At 34.9% G+C, this 23,681-nt stretch overlaps 2 protein-coding genes across 25 annotated transcripts in view; one reads left to right on the top strand and one right to left on the bottom strand.

The window, feature by feature from the left end:
* LOC113105940 (calcium/calmodulin-dependent protein kinase type II delta 2 chain) overlaps nt 1-19,356 on the top strand; it is a 28,599-nt gene extending 9,243 nt beyond the window's left edge. Inside the window, exons 3-22 of one of the 8 annotated variants that reach the window (XM_026267359.1) lie at nt 3,559-3,618; nt 3,717-3,771; nt 5,680-5,745; nt 6,192-6,264; nt 6,660-6,762; nt 7,294-7,377; nt 7,964-8,058; nt 8,255-8,377; nt 8,488-8,571; nt 9,136-9,178; nt 10,919-10,956; nt 11,676-11,735; nt 13,604-13,648; nt 13,769-13,817; nt 14,118-14,216; nt 16,012-16,032; nt 17,405-17,480; nt 17,723-17,817; nt 17,902-18,130; nt 18,896-19,356. In XM_026267359.1, coding sequence (XP_026123144.1) covers nt 3,559-3,618; nt 3,717-3,771; nt 5,680-5,745; nt 6,192-6,264; nt 6,660-6,762; nt 7,294-7,377; nt 7,964-8,058; nt 8,255-8,377; nt 8,488-8,571; nt 9,136-9,178; nt 10,919-10,956; nt 11,676-11,735; nt 13,604-13,648; nt 13,769-13,817; nt 14,118-14,216; nt 16,012-16,032; nt 17,405-17,480; nt 17,723-17,817; nt 17,902-18,130; nt 18,896-18,899 — 1,502 coding nt within the window. In that variant the 3' untranslated portion in view covers nt 18,900-19,356. Of the gene's footprint in view, nt 1-3,558; nt 3,619-3,716; nt 3,772-5,679; nt 5,746-6,191; nt 6,265-6,659; nt 6,763-7,293; nt 7,378-7,963; nt 8,059-8,254; nt 8,378-8,487; nt 8,572-9,135; nt 9,179-10,915; nt 10,957-11,675; nt 11,736-13,603; nt 13,649-13,768; nt 13,818-14,117; nt 14,217-16,011; nt 16,033-17,404; nt 17,481-17,722; nt 17,818-17,901; nt 18,135-18,895 lie in introns of those variants that run through there. The other 7 variants (XM_026267341.1, XM_026267369.1, XM_026267350.1 and 4 more) reach the window with 7 other exon arrangements.
* Nucleotides 19,357-20,951: 1,595 nt separating this feature from the next.
* LOC113105852 (ankyrin-3-like) overlaps nt 20,952-23,681 on the bottom strand; it is a 54,870-nt gene continuing 52,140 nt past the window's right edge. For 16 of the 17 annotated variants that reach the window (XM_026267204.1, XM_026267255.1, XM_026267261.1 and 13 more), the window contains 2 exons: nt 23,004-23,095; nt 20,952-22,361 (listed from right to left, as the gene is read on the bottom strand). In XM_026267204.1, coding sequence (XP_026122989.1) covers nt 22,196-22,361; nt 23,004-23,095 — 258 coding nt within the window. In that variant the 3' untranslated portion in view covers nt 20,952-22,195. The remainder of the gene's footprint in view (nt 22,362-23,003; nt 23,096-23,681) is intronic. The other variant, XM_026267277.1, reaches the window with a different exon arrangement.

Here is a 23,681-nt window from a genome sequence, read left to right as displayed (position 1 = left end):
AATAATGTATAAACCTCACTAAATTGATTAACCATGAGCTCTGAAGTCACTTCTATGTGTGCTTTTGTAATTTTATTTTATTTATTATTTTTTTTTGTATAATAGCCTAATTCCCTGTGGATATTGCTGCTTCACACAAACTATGGAAACAAGAACTGCACCATTTGTGACTGATGTAATTGAATCAGTCTTCTTACAATTTCAAACAAAGACTATTCAATTTCAAAAAGACTATTTTGAGATAAACTTCAAACATATTAGATTTTCTAATTGTAATTGATGTCTATAAATTAGTCATTTATATTTTAGCTTTCAGTTCTTTTATTTATTTGATTATTCTTCATGGGGTTTGTAGTTTAATGCTTACAATCATTTAACTACAACAAAACCTGACTGATGATACTAATATTTTATATATATATATATATATATATATAATATTTTCTGATTATTTGTGAAAAATGTAGCCTATATCAAATATGCTTTATAGTGTTCAGTATTGACACTGGCAATTGATAACCCATATCAGATAACCAGTGGTCACTATTACGAGTCTAGTCCATGTAATAGACTCTGAGTACTGGGCATCTCAGTGTGAAAACTAAAAGCAAGTTTTCAGTAAAGATTAACAGTTTTCTTTGTAAGACCTTGGTGTGGGAGTTTTTGACTTGGCATTAAATGGTGGAGTAAGTACTGGTGATCATGAACAACTCAACATCCCAGCTGTTAAGAGAGGCATCTTCAGTGATTTTCAATTGAATTTGATTTGTCACAGTTTATGCAGTCCCTCGAAAATAAAAATATATGCTTTTGAATTTTGTACGGACTATACATGCAGCAGTTAAAAAAGAGCAGTAACAGTTTGTATATAAAGCTGTATCTGTAAGATAAAGGAGTCAGTGCATGGTTCTTTTCTGGTCGGAATATAAGCATATGGGTACAGATCAGAAGATTGTGAACCTTGCTATTTATTTATTTATTTATTTATTAAGTATGATTGCTATGGCCAAGTCAAAGGACCAGGTTTGGTCATTCATTTCAGAGTTTTATTGCTCTCTCTCTCTCTCTCTCTCTCTCTCTCTCTCTCTTTCTCTCTCTCTTTTTCTCTCCCTCTCTCTCCGATGATCTCAAATCTCTCATTAATCTCCTGGAAAAGCAGCACAAAACATGAAGGAATAGTCTCTATCTCTCACACACACACACAGCTTCTAACACACACACACACACACACACACACAGAGACACTGCTGCAGTGCGGAAGGCTTCAGATAGTAAGTAAAAAAAGAGAACAGCAGCAAAAAGAGGGGAGGAGGCGGGACTGTCAAATGTAGGCCTTTGCCTACTACTGACAAGCCTGATTCATATATAGTCTGGTGTACAGTTCTTTAAACAGTCCATGTACAAATGCCAGGATCCACAAATCTGTTGACATTCAGCCCTTGGTTTATGGTTTAGAAGGATTCCTTTTTTCTCCTTTTTCTCCAAACTGATGCTACAATTGATAGCCCATGTGAGTGCAAGTGGCAAGAAGATAACAGCTCATGTCAAAAGACTATGAAGTCTATACAATGCATGTCATTTGACATTCTTCTACATTTAATGGAACGGTAAAACATTTTTTTTGCATTACTCTACCCATCTCTCAATATTATGATATTTTATTTATATCATATTTTATATTAATTATACAATTATGTGCATTTAGCGTTTATAAATACATAGCATTTCAGAACATAAAATAAATTCTATATGAATTTTAGCAACATTAAATTATAAGATATTCTTAAGAATGTTACTTTTTTTTTAAACAAATTGTTATGCTGATTATATAAGTAAAAAAACTATATTTAGATTTTTCAATGTTAGATTGTGTATTATGCAGTTCTACATATTGCAATGTTCCCTTGGATTTCAGATGTTTATATAATATGTCTTACTCTCTATTATATTCTGGACACTAATGCACAAATCCATAATTCTGGTCTGCTGCATTAATTGTTTCATTGCTGTTGTCCAATAATGAAAGTCTTATTTATGATGGTGGTTGTCCTTGGTTCAAAGCCAGATTAATAACACTAATATTGTTCAGTGTACGAAAGAGCCATCTGCTTCAGCGCAGATCTAAGCACGTCTTGGGAATTCGCTTACTTATCTGCGCATTAATCTTGTGCTGAAACATTTTTGTTTAAATATGTTATGTGAGAAATATGTTCATGGATTGTTAAGAACTATTTACTGACATGGAGTCTCATTTGAATGGATTGACAGGAGATGGGGTAAAAAGTTTGGTGCTGAACTTTGAGAGTTCTGCTGCGATTGCTTGGGTTCTGTGGATCTAGGGTTCTGATATTTGCATGCAGGGCTGGTTCCACTGCAGAAGGGAAGAGAGCCCTCCGCGTTCTGATTGGTGGAGGAGTTGCTAGACAACAGATGTCTGGCCGGTTGGTAGGTGGACTACCTGTAGAACTGGGGGGAGTTTATTAGTGATAGAAAGAGAGAGTTATGACAAGCTGAAATAAACTGATCTTATTCTGTAAAAACAGGAAACTGAGTGATTTGAGCTAATGTGCATACTATTTTATCCCCCTTACCCTCAAATGAGAGAAGGATCTAAATGTGGCCTAAGGCTGAGCAAAATGAGCTATTCATTTATGATCTCAATACAAATTCAAATGTATCACAATTTCATATGATTCACCAGACTTCATTTCACAATGAATCAGCTGTGGTGATGACTCTGTGCATACCGGCATGCATTTCATGCTATTTTTGCAGTGTTTTATGCATACTGTGCAGCAAAATGTGCGCAGCATGTACAAAATACTGCAAAAATGAAAATTTGGAAATGAAAGGTTGATTAAATATTCATGTATTTTATACAGAAGAAAGAAATCATATAAGGGTGAGATGACAGAACTGTAATTTTGAGGTGAACTATCCCATTTTTAAATCAGAAATTTTACCAAAAAAACAAAAAACAACAACAACCCTCTGTCAGCTAAATTTAGCATGAATTTAGAATTCAGCACAATGAGGTCATGTGCCACACCGTAACATTTTGAATTGTTACATATTGCAGACTATTTCTTCTTTTCTTTCTGTTAAGCAGTATGCACAATATGCAGTATGGTGTTTTTCTTAAACAAAATTTGCTTTCTTAATTTTTTTTCCCCCCATAATTGTGGCTTATTGAATGATTGTGACTGCTGCCAGATGCTTCAAATAATTCTGAATCCTGAATAGTGTCACAGTTTTAGTGTTTTTTTCTAATTGTGAGTTATGTTTAGTATGTTTTTATATGGGATTAGTACAGAAGAGAGAGCAGCGCATGTGGTTATTTATAGTTTTCTGCAGGTCAGGGTGCCATCTGCCTTGCATACACACTCACAGGCATCAAAACACTGTCCTCTAGTGGTGTTTAAAATACCTGCACTCTCTAACAGAAACACAAAATGTACTGTATTATGAACACATTCGCCTGCAGTACCTTAGCGGTTAAAACATGTCCAGTATATTAGCTATAATCTTAACAAATTATGTTTTTGGAATCTGTTTCAGATCACCAGAAGTTGGAGAGAGAGGCAAGGATTTGTCGTCTCTTGAAACACCCCAATATTGGTAAAGGACTGAGATTTCCAGAGACACTTTACCAGAAATTTGTATTGCCTAATGGTAACTAAAGATGAGGAAATGACAGAGAAAAATTCTCTTTGTAGTTCGACTCCACGACAGTATATCGGAGGAGGGTTTCCATTACCTGGTTTTTGATCTGTAAGTATATATACATATTATCTTTATCTCCTCTTTTTCTCTACACTTCATATTAGGTTTTCTTTTCCATCTTTGCGTCCTCAGTGTGCCCCATTTACAAACTGCTACTGGTATTTATGTGATAACAGGACAGAACCCAGAGGGCAGCCTTCGGCAAATCTCTGAGCCTGTGAGCCCGCTTTCAGCATTGCTAATAGAACTTATAAAATTAGACTTATAAAATCTATAAATATATTTGATGTTCACAATGCTGCTACATACAGTTGTCAGTCCTGTTTTGCAGCATTAAATAGTTACGTTCACAAAAAGTTTGATTAAAAACTAGCATGAAAACCCCATTCTTATAACATGTCAAAAGTTCTAGAATAATTATATATTTATAAATGTTTTTGCTAAGTATTTTATACTAATTTACTTGAAAATATGGTAAAAACACCAATAGTATGAACTATTATAACAATTTAAAATAACTGTTTTCTATTTTAATCACTGTTAAATTATTTATAAAAAAATATATATAATAATTATAATTTATGTTTTTCATAATTTCTAGAAATTATAATTGGGGAACAATTTTTATTGATGATTCTTCTTATTATTATTAATGCCTAAATATATACATATACATATACATATACATATACATATACATATACATATACATATACATATATATATATATATATATATATGTAGATCGAAAACAGTTCATAAATGTTCATACAAACGTTAAAGATATATCACAATATTACTGTTTTTACATAATTTTTTGATCAAATAAATTCAGCCTTGCTGAGCATAAGACACTTTTGTTTTTCAGAAACATTAAAAAACATAATTATTACAAATTTTTGTCTGGTAGTATAATTCATATATTACTGAATGAGCAGGACAATCTGACTGTATAATATAGGCTTTGAAATAGAGCAGACCAGTGGATTGTGCTGACATCGAGAAATGTCTTCGGTCATAAATGGCTTATGATGTAGTTCGGCTAGAAGCTGATGCGACTGAAAAGGCAGACAAACAGAGAGGAGAACCCAAGGACGAAACAAGAGGTGAAAAACAAGAAGTGAGACACAAGCTGTCACATTCAGTAATATTCAACTGTTTGTGACCCACTTTCTCACAGTATGACAACTGCTCGCACTGCTATTTCTGAATACTGTTAGATTTTGTATGAATAAACATACAGTGTTGATTTTTAGTTTTGGTTTTGAATAGAACTCAACGATACAGCTCACTTTAACACTGGGCTAGCTTCCAGAAGCTATCAACCAAATGGCAAATATTACACAAAATATAACACAACATTAACACATTTTTGAGGAAAACATCAAATTAAGCATTGTGAAAGACGTTACTGAATCAGTGCAATATACTGTACTTAATAAATTAAATTAAATTTATGCATTTAGCAGACGCTTTTATCCAAAGCGACTTACAGTGAATTCAGGCTATCAATTTTTACATATGTGTTCCTGGGGAATTGAACCCCCAACCTTGCGCTTGCTTGCTAGCGCAGTGCTCTACCAGTTGAGCTACAGGAACACTAAAGTAATAAAGTAATAAAGTTGCATAATTAATTTAATGGACTTAAAGTCCTATGTAAGTGGTTGAAAAAACTATGATACATTTTAATTTAATTGCAAATAACTAGCAAATAATCAACTTCACTTCTTTAGTAACAGTAAATTCTCTGATTGGTGTTTCTGGCTTCAGGATTGTGGATAGAAAAGCGGTCCGCCAGGAATTAAACATATTTTAAAATGGCATTGCATATATGGAAGGACATAGCAACACTTGAACCCCCCCCCCCCCCCCCCCCCAAAAAAAAAAATATTATAATAGCATATTTGAATGGCTTTGAAATTCATTAACTTTAACTTTATTGACCTTTGACCTCAGGGTTACTGGAGGTGAGCTGTTTGAAGACATTGTAGCAAGAGAGTACTACAGTGAGGCTGATGCCAGGTAAGAACATTCAGACAGACATATTATAAAAATAGCCTATTACAACATTCATTAACGTCAAGTTTGTTTTACATAAAATATGCTTACAGACAGTTCTTTTAGGTCACATGACTCTTTTGTGAGCCTGTTTCTCTGCGTGTGAGTTATTTATACCAATGATAAATAATACACTGCTTCTCTTTACAGAATCACCTCCTCACATTTCTTTTTGCATGTGTTAAGGAAAATGTGCATGTGTGTCTAATTGGGGCTTTGATTAATGATGATTAATGACCGCATACATTCATGAATGTATAATTCTATATACAATTCACAAATGCATTCTCAAGTCCCTAAGTTCTCTCTTTTTACTGATTATGTCGCTGGTCTTTGTTACTCTAACCTTACTGTATATCTTACCTTTCTCTGTCTCTCTCTCTCTCTCTCTCTCTCTCTCTTTCTTTTAGTCACTGCATTCAGCAGATTTTGGAGAGCGTTCATCACTGCCATGTTAATGGGATCGTCCACAGGGATCTGAAGGTCAGGACACACACACTTATGCTTCTCCAGACAGTGGCGCTCAATGTAGCACAGTGCAGTGCCAAATATAGCACAGTCTGACGTTGCCGGATCTCATATTGTCTAACAGAAAATAGCCTTGCTGTGTCTGAGAATCTAATATCTAATCCTTTCAAAGCCTTTTAGTTAGTGATAATCAATCCACATTTGTGCGATACAAGTCAGACTTTGACAGATTTAGCGTTTTTGTCCTTTGTCCAAAATGTCCTGCTGAGGATGAATGAGTCATCATAGCATGGCTGCTGTTAAAAAAAGTCTTTAATTCAATAAATAGCTGCTTTTAGAAAAGCCATTACCTAAGGGACAATTAAGACCATTTAGTGATATGCTTGTGTGTCTGTATGCTATTCTTAAAGCCTGAGAATTTGCTGTTGGCCAGTAAGATGAAGGGTGCCGCAGTTAAGCTTGCTGACTTTGGTTTGGCCATAGAGGTCCAGGGTGATCAGCAGGCATGGTTTGGTAAGCACTACTATATATATATATATATATATATATATATATATATATATATATATATATATATAATTATATATTATATAAATATAAATTCTATCCACTTATATCTTTGAAGCAGTGTTTCTCGTACCCCTATTTAATAGGGACACTATGCTGATGAAGTTTGCAGTTTGAATTTCTAATATTGCTTTTATAATATTTTATTGTAATATTAAATGAATTGATACAACGAGATAATGGTTGCATGCAAAAGAAGCAATATAACATGAATCGCCCTGTGGAGCTTAATCTATTAATGAATTCATCAAAAAAGACTCTCAAACTCACAATTAGTTATTAGTTCGAATTACTTTTTGAATTGTGTGTTACTTTTGATTTTAAAAGGGAACACTGCTTTATTAGTATTTTTGCTCTAAGCAATTTTGCATGATTAAGCTTTTGCCTGCCGACTGGGCAAAATACACTTTTAATTGTTCTAAACTACAACCATTATGTGCTACATCCTTACTTTTCTAAACCGCTCTCTCTGTTCAGGTTTCGCTGGTACTCCAGGGTACCTGTCGCCAGAGGTCTTGAGGAAGGATCCTTATGGCAAACCTGTGGACATGTGGGCCTGCGGTAAGGGATGAATGAGTCAAAAAAAATATCAACCTTGTAAGAAAGTTGGTGTGATGGATGTCGCTGTTGAAGTAGATTAACCGATTATTAAATTATTGCACTCTGAGTTTTTAAGCAACATTGATTCTAATCAGCTAAATGGAGTGTCCCTGGTGAATTGTCTTTAAAACTAGTTAGTATAATGCAAGCAGTTGAACCAATGTTTCAATTAAGTCTTAATGAAAAAATTATTGCACAATTATAAAAATGTATCATCAGGAAGATCTTCCTACTTACGAAAAATGACCAGATGGTAATATAATGGAACTTTGAGATATACATTCTGAATAGTATGGAATGATTACCATATCCATGCACCATAGTATTTAAGTATATATATACGGTATATTGCAATAGGACATGCAATGCATGTACATAAAAAAATTAAAAAAAAAACTATATGGTTTCATAACATAGTACTCAATGCTTGAATATGATGACAGACATCAGCCAAATTTATGTCCAAGTTAGTTGATATTAAATGATTTGTTTGAAGAATGTTCCTCTTTCAGTGTGGCCATAATGGATGTTATAATCTGTTTCATAGGTGTGATTCTCTACATTCTGCTGGTTGGATATCCACCATTTTGGGATGAAGACCAGCATCGCCTCTATCAGCAGATTAAGGCTGGTGCATATGACGTGAGTCTGAATTTCCAATGACTTGCCTGCAAAATGTTCACAAAAAAAGGTGCACTAAGAACACACTAAAGAGCTGATGATGATATTGCTAATAACTCTGATTACTGATGCCATCTTCAGGCTTCTAAAACTTACAGATTTATACAAGAATTATTATCTGATGGATTACTCTGTTATGTTTCATGTCTGTATGTAGTTTCCTTCTCCTGAGTGGGACACGGTGACCCCTGAAGCTAAAGATCTGATTAATAAGATGTTGACTATAAATCCTTCTAAACGCATTACAGCTGCTGAAGCCCTCAAACACCCTTGGATCTGCGTATGCGTCTCAACACACAAACACACACTAAAATGTAGTGCTTCTTTATATACAACAAAATAATTTCCCATTCCTCTCTAATGGCTTGGAATTATTCTGTCTTCCTGTAGCAACGCTCCACTGTAGCCTCTATGATGCACAGACAGGAAACTGTGGAGTGCTTGAAGAAATTCAATGCCAGAAGGAAACTCAAGGTTAGTTTTGGTCTGACTTTACTCTGACAACTTCTACACGTGTTTTGAGCTTCAGCTTTCTTTACATTTCAGAGTTTCACAAACCATGCATTTACCTCTTCACTGCAAGATCTAGATCCAGAGGGCTTCTTTTAAATGTACTGTTTTATATTATAACATCACTACTTACATTTGTCAATTATTACAGAGAGTAAGTTAGTTATTTTTGGCTAATGATGTAGTTGCGGGCTATCTACCAGCAGGGTACCCAGCCCAGCCTTGGCACCCTCAGACAAAAAAGTGACAATGTTGTGGAAAAGTGAAAGTTTTCAATAGTTTTTGCCAGAAAAATTATTCGTTATTTCCAAAAACTAGAAGAATCGATTGTGTAATTCAATGATTATTTGCAATACCCAAAAAAACAAGATATGGAAATTAGTCGTCCTCTAAATACATCATAAAAATGAGGGTACTGTATACATTGCTCCTGTTGTTGCTTCTGTACTATTCTTTTTTTTTTCATTTCTCTCTTGCTTGTTGTTTTATTCCTTTTCTTTCATTTTCAAAACCTTTTTTTGCAACTAGGGTGCAATTTTGACCACTCTCCTGGTCACAAGAAACTTCTCAGGTATGTCTGGCTCTGCTGAGCTGCATGTGTGAATGTGTGTGTGTGTGTGTGTGCGCGCTTATCCTACAGTTTTAAAGTATTAAAGTCTCTTTTTTATCTTCTTATGTGTGAACTTGATTCATAATGCTATTTTTTCCTAATCTTTGTTATTGCCGTATTTTCCTGACTATAAGTCGAATTTTTTTTCATAGTTTGGCTGGTCCTGCGACTTATAGTCAGGTGCGACTTATTTATCAAAATTAATTGGACATGAACCGAGAGAAATGAACCGAGAGAAAACATTACCGTCTACAGCCGCGAGAGGGCGCTCTATGCTGCTCTGTGCTCCTGTAGTCTACACTGAAGACATAGAGCGCCCTCTTGCGGCTGTAGACGGCAATGTTTTCTCTTGGTTCTTGGTTCTAAATAAATGCGACTTATACTCAGGTGCGACTTATAGTCCGAAAAATACGTAGTTATTTTGCTGTTCGTTTGGTGTTTATTTTTATAATTTTTATTTAAACAAAGGCTTTTAAAGTAAGGTGGTAACACACGCGATTTCAGACATTTTATTTAACATTTCTTTTCTGTTTATCATTGCTTTATCTCTTTTTGGGGTGGGGGGTCCGGTGTGTCTCGTGAGGTAAGAGTCTGATTGGACATAAGAAGGGGATGTGTTTTTACTCTTACCAGTGAGCTGGTTTGCTTGTTTGACACACTTCCCTGTTACTCTGAGCTACTAATTACCCTTGTTTGCATGGAATCAAACAGATTACATTCATAATATCAACTGACACTTAGCTGAACTTATATGAACTTGTATTCAGTGTTTTAAACAAACAAAACTTGAAGTTTCAACTGCAAATATGCATATTCAGTAATATAACAAAAAACAGTTGTTTATGAATGTAATCACAATAATAATTCTAAGTTACTGGGAGAGTTTTCTGTCTTGCTCATTTTCTGGTTATATTTCCATCTGCATATGTTCATGTACATCCTGGAATGTTACATTTATTTAAAAGGTAAAAAAAAATCATAGGTTTCACATTTGCATATAATGGCTGTTACCAAAATATAGTTCGAAACGCGTTTTAATAGAATTTGAGTTAGCGTAATAACTCTAAGGTCATATTTTTTGATAAACTGTATTTTAAAGCAACTCTATCTTTGAGGGTAAGTGTGTGAGCTTTATTTATAATTTTGGTTCAAGATGTTTGAAGACTGTAAAATATGTTGCATGCTATTTTGTGATATAATATAATTGGCTGATTTACAATATCTATGCACATAGCACAACATAATTTTCAACATTTCAATTTGTTTTATAACATTTATAAAAGAAAAGTAATTATGTATATTTTATTGAGGTGAAAAAAGTCACTTTTTTTCTTGATGTTTACCAACGAGGAGATCGTACAGCTCAAAAAATAAAATAAAAAAATAAATAAAATAATAATTGTACAGTATATAATTTTTGAATAAAAACACACATTCCCTAAAAACAGAGTTGCTTATTTCGTTTTAATTGTGTCTGGGTTTAATCTTTTTGATCCTTTAGCCTTGCATTTGTTTACCAAGATTTCCTATCCAAAAAAATAAATGATTTGTATGGCTGTGAATTGTTTCTTCTGCCCGGGGTCTTGTGACACAATAAGGAGAACAATCATCTCAGAATGCCTGCTGCATGTGCCTTCATGGATTTGTAATGTTATAATAAATAAATATTAATGTTCCATTATATTTTGTATCCAACAGCAGCCAAGAGCTTATTGAACAAGAAGACAGATGGTGTGAAGGTGGGTTAAATCTGTTTGCCATTAAAAAAAAATTTTTTTAAATTTTTTTGGCAAAACTACAATGTATAAACAACATGAGTACTTGGCAATGCCTGAGAATAATCTTGCAGCAGAACATTGTGCATTCTTTATGTTTGTGTTTTTTCTTGGATCCCCCCCCCCCAGAAATTCTGAGGTCTTTAATCTTTAATTGGATCAGTCTGTTTATCTGTTTATCAGATTTTACATACAAATTTAAAGCAGTCGGGCAGCTTTCACGAAACATTTTAAAGTCAAGAATGGATACAAATGAATACAATTATAATTATTAATTAAAAATAAAATAATGTGAATTGCCAATGTGAAATTAAGCAGGATATTCCAAAAATATATCATATAAAATATATAACGTCAGAAATTGATTGGATCATGAAAAGTGAATGTCACATACAAGAATAAAGTCTGACCGAGTTTACTAAAGTAATGCCTAAAACGGCTATTTGGTGAACATTAACCAGTAGCCCACTCCAGTGGTGTGTGTGAGTTGCTGCATCATCATATCATCAGCTCTCTCATGTGAATCAGTGTTTGTCAGTATATCTGTGTATTTTTTCTATTTGTGGATGCATAAAATTCCCTTTTTCCCCAGTCTTGTTTAATTTTGTAACCGTAGTGTGATGCAGCACACCCCGTCAGTGATTGTTTGGTAATATGTGATCTGCTCCTCATCCCACTTGCAGGTCAACAACAAAACCAACCTAGCCAGCAGCCCAAAAGACACAGGCCCCGCCCCAGCACTGGTACCCATGACAACAGTCTTGCACCTGCTCGACCTCACCCTGTAGAGCCTCCACCTTTGACCAACATGCTAGATTTGCTTACCTTTTCATCATAAACACAAAAGTTCTGTTCCAAAACCTAGTGAGCTGCCTTGCTGTCCATTAGCTACACAGGCAGCTATTTTCTAAGGCAACATCCTAACTGTCAAGCAATCTCAAACATGATCAAACACCAAAACACAATGGCAGTTATTGCATAAAGAAAATACAATTGGCATTTGATTCCAACAGATTTTTAAGTTAGCATGTTGCTAAGCTAAAAATACAATAACAAGAAAACATATAAGCCTAACCAGATGTTGGGTCCACATTGGACATCAGCTTTACTTGCTTCAAGAGAAACGTTCATGATAGACGGACACATTGGCATGGTGTCCATAATGGCTGAAGACTGACATAATTTCCATGATGGCCAAGGTTTTGTCGATCCGGCACTGTTGGTGTGTCATCTACCCAAAGTTCAGAGACCTTGCATGATTTTACTCACCTCTCATGTCACCTTTATGTTATACATGTGCTGTTTTCCATTTGAACTAGGAAATAGGGTTGTGTTCAATCAAATTGTTTTTGAAACATCAAAAGCGGCTGCTACTTGATGTTTTGCAATGATATAGTTTTATGCCATTTCAAGCACAAAATCCATATAAAACTCGTGATTTTGCTTGCACAGTCATGGTGTATTGCCGTTAGTCTACTATTTTTGCTCATTTGTATATCCCATTTGTTTAAATCTATATCTCATTGAATCAGTGTCTTTCTCGGACAGATGCATAATTCAAGTACTGTTTTGAAGTGCATGGCTTGTGTTAGCATTGCTTTGATAGGGTCTTATGCTTGGAGCTCATTGCTGTATGTAATTTGACATGGTTTGCCTTCCATAATGACACAGACATGCACGTAAACAAATGTTTCTCAGACTGACGACACTATGACGCACTTGTACTGACACACATAGACTGTTCCTCTCTCTGACACACATGCACACTCAGAAGGCGATGTTTCTTAGATGACAAGTGTGTGTATGTAATCTTCTCTAATCTGGTGGTGATTAGACAAGACATCATCAATTCTGCTCAGTCCTGCTCAAAGACCACCAGGCTGATTAATTACATTGTGTGTGAGTGACCCAGGGATCACCTCATAGCAGTGATCCACAGCTTCTTTGTTTTAAAGAAAGAACATATTATATTACAAGAGAAACTGATCCGAAATCTGTAGAATTTCTAGTGATTTATTTAGTAATTACCATAAATCAAACAGCAATCAGATATATTGCAAGCAATAGATTTAAAACATGTATACAGTAAAACATATCAGTTGTTTTCACTGATATAGAAATTTGCACGTTATGCATGTTGAGTGTACAATACTGACTACTACTAATAATAATTAAGTATTTTTATCTTTTATGGTTTTGAATTAAGTCTCTTATGCTAATCAAGGCTGCATTTATTTGATCAAAATACAGTAATATTATCCCACATGATCCTTCAGAAATCTTTCTAATGTGCTGATTTGGTGCTCAAGAAACATTTCTTATTATCAAGACTGAAATATTGATAATATCCAGTATGTGTGTTTTAGATGGAGGTCCAGACTGCATTATCAGGCACATGCAAGCAATGAGACTGTTAGTGATAGCCTTGTTCTGCCATTTGGATTTATTTAGTAGTTTGTTTTTATATATATTTTCTTTAATGCTTGAAAATGTGCAGTTCCATGCATGTTGTATCTGGTGCCCATGCCATCTTATTCCATTATGCTGTATAAAGCTTCTTTTTCATATTTACATTTTACATAAAAATAATAATTTTTTTTCACTCTTTCAGGAGCCACAAACTACCGTGATCCACAACCCAGTGGACAGAAACAAGGTAATATGACGCATTCCTGTTAGCAGCGATGAATCAAAAATAGAAACATCATAAATGTGAACACTGTGTCTGGTGTCCATTCTCAAAGGGATTCACAAGTATTCGTTCATATTTCCGCAGGAGTCTACAGAGAGTGCCAACACAACCATCGAAGACGAGGACATTAAAGGTAAAGCTTGGCTTCTCCCTGCCTGTTGATGTGCAGTTTTTTGTTGTTGCTGTTTTCCCTCCTCACTATGTCTTCCATCTGTGCTTCTCCTCAGTCATATGTACACTCTTTCTTGTTTATTTCCCCAACCGAATTTGTACTGCCTGTTGCTGCCATTCTCCCCTCCCTTTCATCCCTCGTTTGTTTCCCCGCATTAGGGTGTCTGTTTCAGTATTTCTTGTCGAGTGTGCTATTTGAAATGTCTTCTTTTTCGTTTGTCCTGCTCCTGTTGTTTCTTCCTCTCATTGGTTCAATGTACAGCCAGGCGCTTCGGAAACCTCAGCATTAATTCAATCTGGCAACCCGCGGGCCGCCCGCAAAACTCCGAGCCCAAGCAGGCGCCCAACTCCTCGGTGCAGAGTAAGTCTGTAATGGGCAGGAGACAAAATCACCCCGTCCTCCCCTAACGTCGGTCAAATGCTTCGAACCCCTCTTGTATGAACGAGAGGCCCCTCAACAACTCAGATCTGCTCTTTTAAGGATATTCTTGAAGTCCAAACTTCATTCATCATCAATTCTCCAAATGTTTTAATCCATCCAGCTGCTTCTATCGGACACACGTTTGTGTCTGTCTATTCTTCACGGACTGTGCATTTAAGGCCTAGAAAATAATAAATCACAACAGCTTTACAAAAAAATAAAAAAATTCTAATTTGGAATTGCTTTAAAAATGTGGTTTTAAAGAAAACACTTCAGTCTATGAAGGAGAGGGAGATATAGATGCGTGCAGCATGTGTTAGAAAGGCTTGATGGATTAAAAGCGAATCTCTGAATCAATAGAGATATGCTCAAGTAAATGGGAAATCAGGTTTTAATGTGTAAGTACCAGAACGTTCTTTCAAATGTGCTCTTCTCACACACTCTCATCGTCTCAGATTCTTTCCCTTCTTTTGCCTTTAGCACTCTTCATTCTTGCCAGAAAACCACCTGACTGCCTTTTAGCTCTCTATAGGTGCTTGAGGCCTTCCGGTTGCACCACTAACAAACCTCTTCTTACTGAAAAGACTGTTCAGTTGACCTTTTGTCCCTGTGTCCTAGGACTAGATTCTGCATTATCCTGTATTGCACCTAACATTCCTAAAATGGAGAGATCCACTGCACTAGGAGTGTACTTGCTCCGGTATCCCATCCTGCTCCGTGCCTGAGAGCCTGATGTTTGCTCCTTCTGTTTAGAATCTCTCCCCCCTTCCCACCAATCCAACCAAAAAAAAAAAAAAAAAAGTTGATTTATTTGTGTATTTTCAAACAAATAGAATCACTTTGGATTTGTTTAAGCTCAGTAATATGGAATGGACTTAAACCAGTATTGAAAGGACAATACGCTGTTTTTCAACGTCAGATTCTGTTTGCACTTTATGTTCACATGACCATTAGACAAAATGCATTTTGTCTAAATTCTGTGCTTCACATGATGAAAAACTATTTGTTGATTTAAAAATTGTAATTCAAAGATATTTCATTATTGTGAAAGCTTCGAATTGAGATAAGACAACTGGATTTAGAAATTAATGTTACATTTTAATACTTACTTAATCGCACTTTAACAGTGGGATTGACAGCCCTGATTCTTTTATTGTTGTCATTTTTTGTCATGGCTTTTAAACAAAAAAAAAAAACACAAAAAAAAAAAACACTCTGATATCTTATGAAACACAGAGGAGAATGCTGCTAACAGTGACATTATGCTGAATAATGAAAATGATGTTGAAAAAAGGCCCCATGTTACAAAGCATGTCCATTGTGAGAGAAATCAAGCATTAGATGGAATGCTTTTCTGAAGAAAAGTAAAGTCCTCTTTTTCTCATTTGAAAGCCACAAACCCTTTTCCATCTCATTTGTCATTCAGTGCCTTCCGGGCGAAAGACATCAGCTAGCAGACGTATCCATTCCTTTTTTTCTTTTCATCTATTAATTTGCAGACACCATAAACTCAGTGCTGGAGAATGAGTGATTTAATGAAATAATGAATATTTCAAATGAAACGAACTGTTAAATATTAAGAGTACAAAGTACATTTATCGTCTTTTTGCCCGGTGGGCTGGAGTTATTATGTCATCATCAGTAGACGTAGCTACATTGCACTAGTTTTATTTGGTGCTTTCATAAGAAATTGTCTTTTTGACCAATTATGAGCCATCTTTTTGCTGTCCCTTAGCTTGCCAAGTTATCAATAAAGGTAAATTTAAACTTTGATACTTTGAATGAAAGTGTTGCCTGCGATTTTCCACCAGTAAACACTGCTCATTCTGAAACTCATCGTAGAGCACTAGGAGTTCTTTTGGGTGCCCTTTGTTTATCAAGTGTCAAAATTGCCTCTTGTTAATAATACAGTAAACAGAACAACTACTACTAGATTGTGCATAGTCATTATATCAAATTCACACAACCTCTGTGGAAGCCATTTAGGGCTGGGCGATATAACCTTTTATAAAATCGTATATAAAATCAATAAATCTCAATATTGACAGTATGTATTTGTTCTGAAATGGCTTGGAGGATGGAGTTGTCCCTTTTTGGTTAAAATTATTTTTTATTGTAATTTTTGTTTTTACTTAGGTTTTCCCACACTGTTTTTCACACACACACAAAAAAAAAAACACAAGAAAATGAATGTATATTTTATTTAAATGCATCATTACCTGTATTTATTATGCAGTGAATAGTGAACATGCCTGGCGCAAAAGAATCGTTGAATCAGTTTCGAATTGATTCACTGAAATGTGCAGTTTGATCTAATTCATTGCAATGAATCAAACTTATCACCTCTGTCAACATTTTGTACATTACTGAACGTTAGTGAAGTTTAAATCAGAACGCCATTAAAACACTCTCATATTCATAAAAAAGAACTCTCAGAAAAAAAGTACAAAAGTAAAACATACTCGTATTTACACTTTAGCTACTAATATATACGCTTTAGGCTTATATAGGCAATCTTTTAGATTGTGTACCTTAGGGTTAGGGTTAGGGTTAGGGTTAGGGGTACAGTCTCAGTGACAGCTTTGTAACTTGTTTTTCCTGAGAGTGTAGACAAAAAAGGATGGTACTTTACACTTTATTTTACAGTCCTGTTCCTCATGTACATACTATGTACTTATTATAGTAATTACAATAACTATGTAATAACTAGGTACTAACCCTGAACCTACCCCTAAACCTAACCCTACCCCATGTAGTTGCCTTGTATTAACAGAACTTTCTTAGATAAATACACTGTAAGTACACTATAAGTACATGTAAGTACACGTACTGTAAAATAAAGTGCAACCAAAAGGTTTCTAATCACAAACTCTCGATAAGTAATAATTATGGTATTTATGAATCATTGCAAGTGTTCTATATATCGCCCATCCCCGAAGCTATCTAATACCCGCAAAGACAGAAGCTATAAAGGTGCACTGTACATTTTGTCTGGTGCTTTCTAAACAAAGGTTTGCATTTTGTGGATTGCATTAATTCATAGATGAGTTGGGATGCTGACTGCTCATTTTGATTCTCAGGCCATGAGTGTGTCTGACTCACACGCTAGACATCTCTGTGTGTTTCAGCTCGAAAGCAGGAGATCATAAAGGTGACCGAGCTGCTGATTGAATCCATCAACAACGGAGACTTTGAGGCTTACGCGTGAGTGAACGCACAAACCTGTCGCCATGACAACCGCAGCCCCTCTTAAGAACGCTAATGCATTGCTTTTATTTTCTCTTGATTACTGAGATTATATTTAATGGTATGCTCCATCTATATTTAAAACCAAGCCTCACTATATAAAAGCTTCAGATGCTTTTAGACAAATTTAAATGCTTTTGGACTAACGTCTGCACACAAATTAAGACTTTTAGCTTTACTTTCTACTCTTTTTCTCATAGAAAGATTTGCGATCCTGGCCTTACTTCATTTGAGCCGGAAGCTTTGGGAAATCTGGTGGAGGGGCATGACTTCCACCGGTTCTACTTTGAGAACGGTATTTAGATCGATAACATTTCAATCTTGATGAGTTGTGATTACAACAGTATTTTGATCGTCGTATTTCTGTCATCTCCTTTAGCACTTTCCAAAGGTAATAAACCTGTACACACTATCTTGCTGAACCCCCATGTGCACCTGATCGGAGAGGATGCGGCATGTATCGCGTACATCCGTCTGACCCAGTACATGGACGGCAGTGGGATGCCACGCACCATGCAGTCGGAGGAGACCCGTGTCTGGCACCGTCGAGATGGCAAGTGGCTAAACATACACTTCCATCGCTCTGGAGCACCCAGCGTGCCCATCAAGTAAGACTCATAGAGCATCTCTACTGTTTAATGTTTATGATAATGATCACACAAGGGTCATTCAAAGGAAAATGCATGAAAAGCTTTATATCATTTCATTTGAACACTTTTCTGTGGAGTCTGGCCTCTCAAGAAATCCAACATTTGAAATACTTATACTTTTATTCAGTAAGTATGCATTTTGAGGATGCAAATTGATCATAAGTGATTGTAAAAGGTATCTATTTTAAATAAATGCAGTGTTCTTGTGAACCTTCTGTTCATCAACGAATCTTGAAAACAAATGATCACGATTTCCACAAAAATAAAAATTCCAACACTGATAATAATGGAAAAAGTTTGTTGAGCACCAAATATGCATATTATAATTATTTCTGAAAGATCACGTGTCTCCTGCTGATAATTCAGCTTTGCATTACAGGAATAAAACAATTACATTTTAAAATATATTAAAATAGAAACCAGTTATTTTAATTTGCAATAATAACTTACTCAATATTAAAGTTTCTTTGTCAAATAAATAAATGAAATAATTTAAAACATTTTAAAAAATCTTACCGACCCCACACTTTTTAATGATAGTGTATATTTGAAATAATGGCCTGGATGTTATAACCTGTTATTATTCCTAGTGGCTTAGTTGTGCTGAAGAAAGGATACATTAACATGACTTCATAATTTAGAGGAATTTATTAATTGTAATTTAATATCATGCTTATTTCTAAATGTTATTGATGTGTTTTTGTTTGTGTGTATATTTTGTAGTTAATTGGAATATTAGGCTTCAATTTTTTCCAACTGAGGAGAAACCATGAGCAAAAATCCAACTGTCTGTCAGTCAAGCTGGAGGCGTGTCTCCTAAGCCACACCTGCTTTCCAACAACCACGCCCCTCTCCCCTCCCCCTCGAAGGTCATTTACATATTACCGCACATGGATCAGAGAATTCCAGAGGTCATCACTTACACCAAAACCTGAGGGCCGTTCGCATATATGGACAGTATTAAAAGCAAATTTTTTACATTTTCTTTTCCGTCTCATTTTTTAAGCTGTTTTGGTATGCATTTTAAATGTATAGATATGTAAAGATAATCACCTTTCCCCAAGTCCTGTACTGTATTTTTATGTCTATTTATGTGTGTGCAATATATCAAATTTTGAAAGATAAGAATGTTAATATTGAGCTTGCTATTGTTCTGGTGATGCACATATGTCGTGATCGTTCAGATAAAAAATGATAAAATAAATATCTTAAAAAAAAATAAATAAATAAAAAATAAAAAAAACCTTTAAGAAACTTTTAAAAACAAATACTTTAAATTCTGTCTTATGGTAAAATTTATATATATATATATATATATGTATATATATATATATATATATATATTAGTAAATGCTGTCAAAAAGCTTTGTTTATATTCGCTAGCTTACAATTTTTGGCTGATTTACTTGATTTAAGAGAACTGCAGAATACTAATATGGACTCTATGTTTACCTTTATGTCATAGAATATATGAAAAAAAAAAACAGATATCAAAGAGAATGTAGCATATATGATACATCAAACATTGACAAGCATAGGGTAATGCATTTTTGAAAAACCATGCTGTTTTTTTGTTCCTTTTTTGCTCTTGTTTATGTGTAATTCATGGATTTAACCATTCATGGCTATTTTCCTTCAATATCACAAGGATCTGATATGGTAATGATGGTAATGATGACAGCGTTTATCATCATTATGACCCAACATATCTAGAAGTATCACGCTACCTTCAGACCTATGTAGCTTTTTTTTTTTTTTTTTCCTATATCGAGTGGCTGTAAAAATATTATTCTTTCACTTTATATCATGGCTGTATGAGAAAAGGAAATATAAGTAGCTTATGAGAAACTACACTTATTATTTTCACACATATTTGTGCATTTCATTTATCCTGACATTATTTTCGCCCATGGCAAGAAGAGCGAAAGTGAGCCGAGACTGATTTACAAGCATGCACACTGCCCTTAGTGGCGACTCAGTGTCTGTGCGCCACTCAATTGGAAGCTGATGTCATAGAAGGTGATGTCACAATGGATTGGTCTTCCTTGAGGAAAAACCTCACCACTACTGGACTATGCCAACACCATGCTTTCCGTTTTCTCCGTGTTCCCTTTTCTCTTCTTAAAGACATTTCCTCTGCTGATACGTACAGAACCTCGATGCCAATATGAGGATGTGAACTACATAGTTTGTTGCCATGGTGGCGCTAGCAAATCAACATATTTAATAAAAAATTCAATAAATGTGTGATATGTACTGTATGCATGATGTCATGTTTCAAATTTCTCTTTAAACCCAACCATAAAATAACGACCATAAAGTGACACTTACACACTTTTATTCTCGTTCAGCCATATACACACACTGCAGCCAAGGTATAGTGTTTAAATGTCTTTTTTAAAAGTAATATAGTAAACTAATACATGCCTTTAAGGATAGATATTTATGTACTATATATATGCATATTCTTATCTCCACAGACATAGAATGCGGTTTCAGTAAATCAAACGTGGGCCAGTCACAGTGAAAGTAGTAGCAGTGTTCAACTTTATGACATTGTTCAGTTTAGAGGATGACTTTTAATGCTGTTCCAGGGCCAGTTTCCCAAACCCAGATTATAATAAGGGGGGAAAAAAGCATACAGTAGCTGACCTAAGATCAGCAGGAAAAAAATCCTCTGCTAACACCGCTGTATTAATCTGCATTTAAAAAGGAAAAGTTATTTGAATTATTACAACTTCCCAACATTCTTTACTGAAGCCAACCTGCTATTTGAACCGTAAAGAGAATATTCCCACTTATGTTTCTTGACACACACAAAGTATCTAAATGAAATACATAAAAATAAAACACTCTTTAAAAATAAAAAAATACATCCGTTATCCTCACTTCCGGAACCAGTAACATCTTTTTAAAAGCGATCACCATCACAAATACCTCAGAGCAAGATTCCTCATCAGAGCAATATGTACAGAACAAAATCAATATAATCTGAAAATAAAAATCACATTTTTTACAAACACTCAAACACACATACTCAAAGAAAATTATAAATTCAGAAAGTTACAAATAGAATCATATGTATAACTTATGTATAACTGATCACTTGAATTTGATTCTACCTTCCTGAGTCCCTCTTTAAATGCTTGCTAAATTAACTTTAAACCATAAGCTGCATGTTAATTTGTTCTATTGCAACAAAAAGCTCTACTGAGATGTCATGATAACTATGATAATGATAGAACTGCTACAGATCACAGACACAAAGAGAGGGGTGAGAGGAAAGAGACAGTCGTCTAACCATAGAAAGAGTCTGTTATTAATAAGTGACTGCTGCTAGCTAAGCATGCCTGCTAATATCCTTACAGGTGGCTAATGTGATCTACTGTCATTTTAAAAATGCATATTATATATACTCTCCATGGACAGAATACACAGACACACAATAATCCCAACAGCTGATAAAGAAGGCAAGAAGTTTTCAGACATCTCAACCGTTGAGATCAAAAGAGCATGGCATTATGTGGCGATATAATGCAACGATATTCAAAAGTTGTGGTAGGCAGTGCAGTACAGGTTCTGTTAGTTCAAGCTTAAATGTTCTGAGTATGAACAACCAGGACTTTTTTTTCTGTTTTGATAAAAACTTTTTTTTTGGTTATTGTGATTTCTTTTGTTTGTGTTCATTATTTCATTTGTATTATAATTGAGGGATTAGGAAAGGAAAGGACACCAGTTGGTCACATTGAAAGACAAACAGATAAACACTTCTGGTAAACTGTGGAGAATAAGGAGAGAGAAAATATTGTCTGTTGACTTAAACTGGGTGGACATCCAGTTTGACTGGACAGGAAGACTGGAAGTGGCAGGAGTGAAGTGCACTCTGGGATTGCATGAGCATGGTGCATAGGAGTGGTTAGGAGGGTGGACAGACTCAAAGAGAGGAGCGATGCAGATAGGGAGAGGAAAATGAAGGGGAAACTATCACTCAAACTTCTCTTCAGCTTCCTCCTTCTATTCCTCTCAGTGGTTTTGGGCACAGTAGTGGTGAATGAGGTGATGGAGGTGATGCTGTAGGTTGTCATGGGGCTCAGACTGATCGTCAATCTGCTCCACGCACACCCGCTTCTGTCCCCCAGCATCCCTCTCTACTGACCTCCTGTGGGTTCTAGACTTCTGCATCCTCGTCCTGTGAGTGAGATGAAATAAAGAAAGAGGGCAGAAATCAATGCTTTTCTGTCCTTCCAAAAGATTTCAAGAGGGAAAAAAAAGCATGAAAATACCATAGTACTTTTTTAAGTGTAAATTCAGATTTCTTATAGGATAGAGGAAGAAAACATTTTATTAGACAAAAATAAAATGTAAAGACATGCTTTGTTAATAAATATACACACATCACTGCAAACATAGAAATTCTAAACTCCCTATAAAATCCCAAAACAAAATTTGGATCAGTTTTTTTTTAAAAAGAAATTAACTAATTAATAAAGAAATTACTTATAGCAAATAAAAGTAAAGATGCATTTTAATTAATAAATATTTACAGTAAAGCATTGTACATATTTTACACTGTATATATATATATATATATATATATATATATATATATATATATATATATATATATATATATATATATATATATATATATATTATTTCACAATATTAATGCTCTTTCTGTATATTTCATCAAATAAATGCATCCTTAGTGAGCATAAGAGACTTCATTTAAAACAAACTTTTTACTGACACCACACTTTTTGCCACTTGCCACCCATATACACACTGTCACACTAATATGCACACAAACGCCATGCCATGTCTCCCAAACCTCCTTATCACAGATCCATCAGGCTGCTGTATTTCCTGTTCTACCATTTGAGGGATCTGAACCTTCCTAAAACCTCCAAAGTAGCTTAGAGCCTGAGGGAATGAGGCACACACTATATTAACACTGAACCGTGATGAAAAAGAGTACCGATTTGGGTATGTTGGACCATACGGTAGAGGCTGCCTTAAATATTCATGGCTATGTTCAAAATAGAATAGCACTATTTTATCTGTAGTATTAATTCAGCATGTGAATGTTCTGCTTGCATGGAGTACTTGAATGATCAACATTTGCAAAGAATAATGTATGTATGTAATATAATGCAATGCACTTGACTGGATTATTATAGTCTCTTATGAATGATTAATATTAATATTTTGACAAAATCTTTATTTCTAAGATGATCATGAATGCTTTAATACTATATTATTTAACAGTTAGGCATGAATTCACAGTAAACATTGTAATCACATGCAATGTAGTGAAATCATGTTTAGTTTAGGCATCCAGTCATCATCCTAGAAATGTAAACAATTTGCACAAGTTGTCTTTTCTTCTGTCAGTCTGATTTTAAATTATATTATAATTGTCAGAACAGATGTGTGTAACATATCAAGGTGATAATCTGGCACAAACTATGATAGAACTTTTGGCTAGAATAAATACATATTATGGGCA

This window comes from Carassius auratus, chromosome 1, assembly GCF_003368295.1.
Source record: "Carassius auratus strain Wakin chromosome 1, ASM336829v1, whole genome shotgun sequence".
Taxonomy (NCBI): Eukaryota; Metazoa; Chordata; class Actinopteri; order Cypriniformes; family Cyprinidae; genus Carassius; species Carassius auratus.
Note: the sequence above shows the minus strand (reverse complement) of the source record. Positions and strands in the feature narration are given on the sequence as shown.